At 31.7% G+C, this 8,258-nt stretch overlaps 1 protein-coding gene across 1 annotated transcript; it reads right to left on the bottom strand.

Annotated features, from left to right (window-relative positions):
* Nucleotides 1-4,843: 4,843 nt before the first annotated feature.
* On the bottom strand, nucleotides 4,844-7,114 carry LOC126909548 (uncharacterized). The gene is made up of 2 exons (XM_050691983.1): nucleotides 6,470-7,114; nucleotides 4,844-6,339 (listed from the first exon to the last, which is right to left on the bottom strand). Exons 1-2 carry the CDS (start codon nucleotides 6,990-6,992, stop codon nucleotides 5,747-5,749), a joined length of 1,116 nt encoding a protein of 371 aa, XP_050547940.1. The 5' UTR covers nucleotides 6,993-7,114; the 3' UTR covers nucleotides 4,844-5,746.
* Between the last annotated feature and the right edge of the window lie 1,144 nt (nucleotides 7,115-8,258).

Raw genomic sequence — 8,258 nt, 5'->3', positions numbered from 1 at the left:
GAATAGTTTTGACTACCGGATATTCCGATAATGTTTAAAAAGATATTGAATAATCGTTGTATATTATTCACGACTAGTTAATACTATTAAAGTACAGGATAAAATACTCGGTAGTTTTCATTCGAATAAAAACTACTGTATATTTTACTATATAGTTTTGTAGTCAGAAGTACTCAATCATGCACATTCTATTCAAATAAGATATTGTTTTATTTAGTTATTTTAACCCGCAAAACAAGCTGAACGGTTAGTAATCATATTATTCATGGTAACAGTTCGATAGTTATCTAACAATCGATACGGTAGTTCGGTGTCGATTGTGTGTTTGGTTACTAAATCTATAGAAGAACATTAGTTTTTGTTTTTGAAAACAGCCGGATGAACCGATAGTGTTATCGAATAGTTATAACGTTATATGTATATAACGTTGTTTAACTATTCTACTTATAATCATGGAAAATATATTAGTATAGATTACATAGATAGGACACAACAATTAGCTATTGGCAACTGATTTTTTATTAATTTATACCTGGAGAGATTGCGCTATATACCCCCTCGAAAAATGTTATAAATTTTAAAATAACTGATCAGCTTGATATTTTGGTAATAGCTGCGATAATAGACGTAGTACTGATATTTGCCAACGAAAATCAATGTAATAACTTAGTTATTATCAAAAACAATTGTTTATTATTTGATTTAAGTGAAACGTGTTTTGCTTTACAAATACGATAAAACAATATGTATCTTCTGCTTTATTGATTTATATTTCGCTATTATTTATTTTTTTAATTTTTTTCTTAGTTTTGAGATTCTTAATATATTATATAACTACCCCTCGCTACCGATTTGTTTGGAAAATTTTCAAATATTGTACTGCAAAAAAATTACATGCGTGAATGGTTTCTTTCGTATCCTTTCAAATCTAGTACTTAGATTTTTTATTGGATTTTCATACAAATCATACTAAAAGGAAGCTTATTACCTCTTGTATCTCTATTAAAATTTGATTAAAATCAGTTAAAAAAGTTAAAAAAATCAATAGGAACACGTTGCTATACTCTCGGTGTACTCCACGGCATTAACTATGAATTTTTGGTATTTACTCTTAATTTTAAATACGAATCACAAGANATTAACTATGAATTCTTGGGATTTACTTTTAATTTTATATATGAATCACAAGATTTTACCATATTTTCTATATTTAAACTTTATCATCTCATCACACAAAAGTGGCTGAACGAATTTTTTTCAAATTTACATAGCACTTATCTTTAGCAATTTTCATATCTGGCGAAAATTTGATGATGAAGAAATAAATTTAACGCCATTTAATAACTTAAAAAATTTACAATTTACGTGTTCTGGAAAATCCACAAACTATGTAATTTTCAACATTAAATTTTTATTTTTTGCATTTATTTTACACGAAAATAAAATTCTACATACCATTGTAAGCAACTATTTGTAAAATTATTGTTTTTGTTTAATACTAATGAAAGTATAAAACTGTCGATGAAACAGTTGTCTTTTTACTATAAATACGATTTTCATTTTATCATATAACTAATAGTGACTTTTGTATCAATTTTTTCATGAATATGACATATATTATAATGTTAAATAGCATTTAAAACTGATTATCTATTTTTAAATGTGACAGGATTGTCCATATAAAATTACAATTGTATGTCACCAAGCATTATTATGGAATCCTCAGTTGGTTTAGCAGTGAACGATGTGTGTCACAAATCTGTTTACGGTTTTAATAATCAAATATTATTAAATATTAAAAACTAACAACTCCTTTTTAATAGAATAAACTGTTTTTTAACTACAATTTGTGAGCATCAGAATTGAAAGATTCCGTTGATTACTTGAATATGAGTGTTGAGCATGATGAACCCGTGTATGAGTCTATAGAAAATAATTTAGAAAGAATAAATAACGCTTGTAATAATTTAAGTATATCATCTATTTCATTAAAACACTTAACTAAAATTCGCCGACCAGTTATTATTGAAAAAAAAGCTGAAGTTATAAGTTCTATAGTAAAAAAAAACTCTTCTCGGCTTATAAAATTCATTGTTTTTCTTCCAATAGCACACATTTCCTTTCTAACGGAAATTATGCCATTAACGAGTATGAAAGTTGGATAAATAACTTAAAGAATTTAATGAAACTAGCCAACACATAAGAATTTTAAGTCTGTTGCCTAAATCATGGTCGGTTTCAAAAATTCGTGAAGAATTTGGTGTCACAGAATGCTTTGTGAAAAAGGTAAAAAAATTAGTCGATATTCATGGTGTTTTACCTCACATTGTCGTTCAAAAACCTGGTCGAGTAATTGATCCGAAAGTAGTAATAAAAATGTGGGTGACTTTTATCATAATGAAGATTATAGCAGAGTATGTCCCGGTATGAAAGACGTCATGAATATAAGAGATGCTGATCGTAAAAAAATTACAAAACAGAAAATCCAAATGACAAAATTGGTTTTACTAAATTTGTTGAATTGAGACCTAAATAGTGTATTTTAGCTGGAGCAAGGGGTACTTAATAAACAAAACCAATAATTTTAAAAACAGTTGCTTACAATGGTGTGTACTATTTTATTTTCGTGTAGAATAAATGCAAAAAATAAAAATTAAATGTTAAAAATTACATAGTTTGTGGATTTTCTATAACACGTTAATTGTAAAATTTGTAAGTTATATAAGTGGCGTTAAAATTATTTCTTCATCATCAAATTTTCGCCAGATATTTTAATAACCTAAAGATAAGTGATATGTAAATTTGAAAAAAATTCGTTCAGCCACTTTGGGTAATGAGATGATAAAGTTGGCTATTTTCAAAAAATCATGTGTGTTCAAGTCCGTAAAACGATACAAAAAAAATTATAAATCGATTTAAATATGATATGGGATAAAAGAACATAACTAAAAGTTTCTGAAAAGAAAAAAATAATTTTTGACCNAAAAAAAAAGGGTCAAATGTATTCCTTAATTAAATCACTTTTTATAATATAAAATTATTTAATACGATAATTTTGTTTGCAAAAAGTAATGATTAGCCCATATTTCAGAACGGTAGGTGGGTGGTACGGTATTTGTAAAAATATCGTAATTGTCTTACAGTGGTCGAAATTCGGTGAATCGTATAATTATAGAAAAAACTCTTGTGTTTTTTTAGCCGTTTCGTCCGCTTAAGATCCGTTTGGATTCACGGTTAATAATTTGATGCCTTAGCGTACTGTTGTATGGGCAATCCAAAAAATTATATTTTTATATAANGCTTATTTCACGGCTATCCTGTATATCTACAGGATTAACAAGCGTTTGGGCGGCTCGCTGTCAGCGACCGCTTATTCGTCAGTCCAAATTAATGGACTGCTTATTTCGCGGCTAACCTGCATATCTGCAGGCCGTTCCTCTATCCGCAACCTGAGGACGCGCCCGATTCCCCGAGCTAGGGAAACTGCGTTCGTGACGACGTTTCGTAGCCCCGTAGAGCCCGATCACACCGACACTGTAACGCAGCGCAACGGGCGTTTATTTAAGTCTAGTTAATGGACTTGTCTTTTTTACCGTATAAGGAAGGACCATCGTTATCGCTCTCGGCCGAGTCTATGTCGATTGATTCAGTTGTTGTGCTCGCGTTATTCGAACTGTATACTCGAGGCGATGTTTTCGTATCGAGGGAAAACGTTGGTGTCTCGTTGAGCTTCCAGACTTTCAAGACCAATCCGTTGGGTTTATCGATGTCGTCGTCAGTCGTCTGCTTCATTTTTTTTGTCGCATAGTATTCGGTATTCGTAGTGAGCTTTCGTTTATTGGACATGCAAGAATATGGGGTGACCCACGAAAGCCGTTTCATTTTTGTAAACGTAAAGTCACAATCGGTAATACCGTTTCGTTTCTAGTAATTGATCTAGTTGATCTAGTAACAATAATTCGGGGAATTACAATTAATCCAAACATTACATAAGTGTTCTACTTCTAGGTTTACAAATAATAGACTATATTATATTTTTGTAATAATAGATTAAGAAATTCATAGTTAAACCAAACATTACAAAAATGCTTTGTTTTCAGTTTTATAAAATAATGACCTATATTACAATATTGAAATATTTACAATTTTTTTATAACTCCTATGAAATTCAAATGCAGGTGTTTATTATTATTTTTTTTATGTATAGTATGTCGCGGTCGCATCGCGACTCCAGCTTTACCACTGGATGGCGATCGCGGCGCTTTCCCTTTACGTCCGGCAGGTCGCGCCATATGGAGTGGCTGACGGGCGGCTTAAAACCGGTCCATGCCGCCGGCCACTAACAAGAAATATCACATATTAACGTTTTGGCGATTGTCTACTTCCTTTGAGAACTAATTTTGTTTTTTTTATGTAATCTTACGGATATAGAAATTGTAAAATATATTTTCACTGATATTAAACGGTGTTGTTTATTATTCAACATAATTACTACCCGAACCACAACAATTCTTTTAATTATTATAAATAAAAAAAATTCCACGGAATTAAAAATGGAGTAAACAATAATGTAATGAAAAAAATTTATAACAAATTTTTGTAACATAGATTGTTCAACGTCTAACTAATAATAGCTGTTTAATTTTTGGTCGAGAAATGTCTAATTAAAACTATACTTGGCTACACCACCATTCTTTATTTTAAAAAATTCAATAAAAGGGTCAAATGTCGTTATCAAATAGTATTTTCCTTAATTAAATCACTTTTTATAATATAAAATTATTTAATACGATAATTTTGTTTGCANAAAAAAAAAGGGTCAAATGTATTCCTTAATTAAATCACTTTTTATAATATAAAATTATTTAATACGATAATTTTGTTTGCAAAAAGTAATGATTAGCCCATATTTCAGAACGGTAGGTGGGTGGTACGGTATTTGTAAACATATCGTAATTGTCTTACAGTGGTCGAAATTCGGTGAATCGTATAATTATAGAAAAAACTCTTGTGTTTTTTTAGCCGTTTCGTCCGCTTAAGATCCGTTTGGATTCACGGTTAATAATTTGATGCCTTAGCGTACTGTTGTATGGGCAATCCAAAAAATTATATCTAAAAATATCGCTAGTTATTATATGACCACACGCTTTTCACGGATAAGTTTTATTAAAAAAAAAAAAATGTACACATATATTGATAATAACAAATTACATATATCATAATAAATATACAATTTCCAATTAGAAAGAAAAATATTTCACACAAGAAAACAAACAAATATACAACGAAAAAATACTATATAACAAAATAATATTGACATATATATGAAAAAAAATAACAATTATTAATAAATTTGCATGTACAAAAGAGGTACTATCATAAAGTTATTGTACACGAATTTAATAAAAAAAAAAATACAAAATGTACAATATTTCTAACGGAATCAAATAACATCGAACTGATGTGTCACTCGACATTGGAAACTCAATGTTGCCCATTGTAGAATATTGTAGAAAACGTGTTTCCAATGAAGAAAAAGCCATCCCCGGCGTGTACTTCGATTAAACACGGCCGTTTAAATTGTAAGTACAGCGTCTGGGGCAGAAAAAATAGAGTTATAAGGCGAATATTACATATTTCAATTGGTATTGATGAGTAGGTCGGTATTAGTCGAAATCGGTGTGTCGTATAAAGTCGTGATTGGTAAACGTGAATCTTGATGATGGGCAAATATATAATATTTACGTCAAAATTGGAATAATGTGCCGGCTTCTAGTTCGTACTTATGCCTCAACCGGACATAAGGCATTGCGAGCGGGTTGATCGGCGTGCCGTCGTCTCTGGACATCTTCTCGGCCAACTCCAAAGATAACGGTCCGCAATCATAACCGTTGCGTTGTTGCACAGCTTTTCCGTACCGTAAAGTCCATTGGGAAGAATATCCGTAGTTTTCGATCTCCCATTCGATTAGAAATTGTCTAAATAACGACGGGTAAGGGCCATTGTAGGAGTTGAGACTGTCGAAAAACGTTATCGTCTTTTCGGGTACATCGACTACAGTCATGGTCCAATGGTTGTCGTTTACGTGCATGGGCACCAACAGGAGTTTTAAAGAGTGTATATCGATTTTGATCCATCTTTTCACGCCAGCGTATCCGCGTCGGGAAAGCGCCTTCATAAAATCGGTGATCAGGTAGTGCACTTTGCCTTGCGAACGCGATGCAATCAAACTTAAATACGCGTTGATTGTGTCGCCGCTGTACCACGTCGTCGCAGTGAGAAATGAATCGTACGAGGGCGGGTTCTTCTTTTTCTCGTTCAAATCTCGCGGCGGCACGTCTGCAAGCAAAATTTTTTATTTTTTAATCCGATCGCTTAACTCTCGTTTAAATAATTTATCTAATTTTAAATACTATTATATATCTAATGCCGTTTATTTAAGTCTAGTTAATGGACTTGTCTTTTTTACCGTATAAGGAAGGACCATCGTTATCGCTCTCGGCCGAGTCTATGTCGATTGATTCAGTTGTTGTGCTCGCGTTATTCGAACTGTATACTCGAGGCGATGTTTTCGTATCGAGGGAAAACGTTGGTGTCTCGTTGAGCTTCCAGACTTTCAAGACCAATCCGTTGGGTTTATCGATGTCGTCGTCAGTCGTCTGCTTCATTTTTTTTGTCGCATAGTATTCGGTATTCGTAGTGAGCTTTCGTTTATTGGACATGCAAGAATATGGGGTGACCCACGAAAGCCGTTTCATTTTTGTAAACGTAAAGTCACAATCGGTAATACCGTTTCGTTTGTTTTTTATCAGTCCGATAGCCGATGGCTTTGATATCGTAATCGTGTCAGTGTTGGCGATATATTTCGGTTTGGTAGCAATCTTGTCCGCGGAAGATCCGTTTGGATTCACGGTTAGTATTTTGACGTTGTAGGGCACTCTAGCGTTGGTCGTTTTTGACCGATCGGTGGCCAATACGGTGTTTCTATACATATCGTGATTTTCGTCTGCCGAAAAGGATTCAATACACGACGGTAATGTCTGTACACACAGAACTCGTAAGCTTTTTGCAAAGATTTTAAAAATTTCAATTGCTTTCCATAACACAAAAACCGCCGTAATTCGTTCAAAATTATTTACTTAAAGTACGTTTATTTGGTATCCAAGCAAATTCACACAAAAGTAAATATAAATTAATACAGTATACAGTATACAGTATCACGATAAACACACCGTGTGCCCGTTGAAATTATCAGCCAGATGAATTTAATGTTTTTTTTCAATAATGAACATTGAATTCTTAAATTTTCTTAAATTAATAACTTTAATAGAAAAATAATAATAAATCACATATATCCGTAGTTTTCGATGTCATATATATATGCCATTGTAGTGGATCTGGATGGCTTGCCTGAGGGAATTTAATATTTATTTGTTGTTCGTATTACCGTCTGGAATCCCAATAGAGAAATCCGCACAGAGTCCTTCAATATGTGTATATGAGGTAGTGATTATGTGTATAGTAATGAATTTAACACATTCAAAGCAATGCATTATAATTATAGATATTATAATGTATTATAAGATTTGCATTAAGTTACAAAAGAAACTAAAGCTTATATTTTGAATAAATGTAAAAGCTTATAAAATTTCCTATCGAAAGATATAGATCTCAAGGGGTACTCGAGCGTCCAAGTAACCCATAATTGAGAAATTGCTAGTCAAAATTTGCGGTAGTAAACAATATGTATTCTCAAACTGGCGGTGGTTTTTTGTACTTTTGAAAAAGTTCCGAGGCGTGTTCACTTAATAATTATATATCGTAAAAAGATCACAAATCGTATCTAATCGAAGGCATTACCCTCAAAAATTAAAAAAATTTCCCTCGTTCCCCGTAAATGGGAGAAACCTCAAAAAAATATCAAATTTAAAAATCGCTGTTTTTCGAAAATTTTTCAATTTTTTTATTAAACACTGCCATAACTTTTTTAAAAATAACAATAGCAATATATTTTTTTTTATAGATGCTTGATGTCTTTACCTATTATTTGGCATATATTTTTTATAAATCTAACCCTTTATCTGCCCACAAGTGGGCAGAATTGCTAACTTCACAGACATTATTATGCATAAATTTACCAATGTTTTTCAAATACATGTTATAAAAAATCTGTTGCATATTGGAGTTGAAAAATCCAAAATAACACATTATTTTTTAAATACATATGAAAAAATATTGAAAGATAAAATAGAAAAAAT

Source organism: Daktulosphaira vitifoliae, unplaced genomic scaffold (genome assembly GCF_025091365.1).
Source record: "Daktulosphaira vitifoliae isolate Bord-2020 unplaced genomic scaffold, ASM2509136v1 Scaffold_526, whole genome shotgun sequence".
Lineage (NCBI taxonomy): Eukaryota > Metazoa > Arthropoda > Insecta > Hemiptera > Phylloxeridae > Daktulosphaira > Daktulosphaira vitifoliae.
This window is presented reverse-complemented; position numbering and strand designations above follow the sequence as displayed.

Bases quoted from the DNA above. Each gene is read 5' to 3' on its own strand.
- LOC126909548 (XM_050691983.1), bottom strand. From the start codon at position 6,992: ATGTATAGAAACACCGTATTGGCCACCGATCGGTCAAAAACGACCAAC. The intron at 6,340-6,469 runs GTAAAAAAGACA...TTTTGCTTGCAG, and splicing joins CGATGGTCCTTCCTTATACG to ACGTGCCGCCGCGAGATTTG.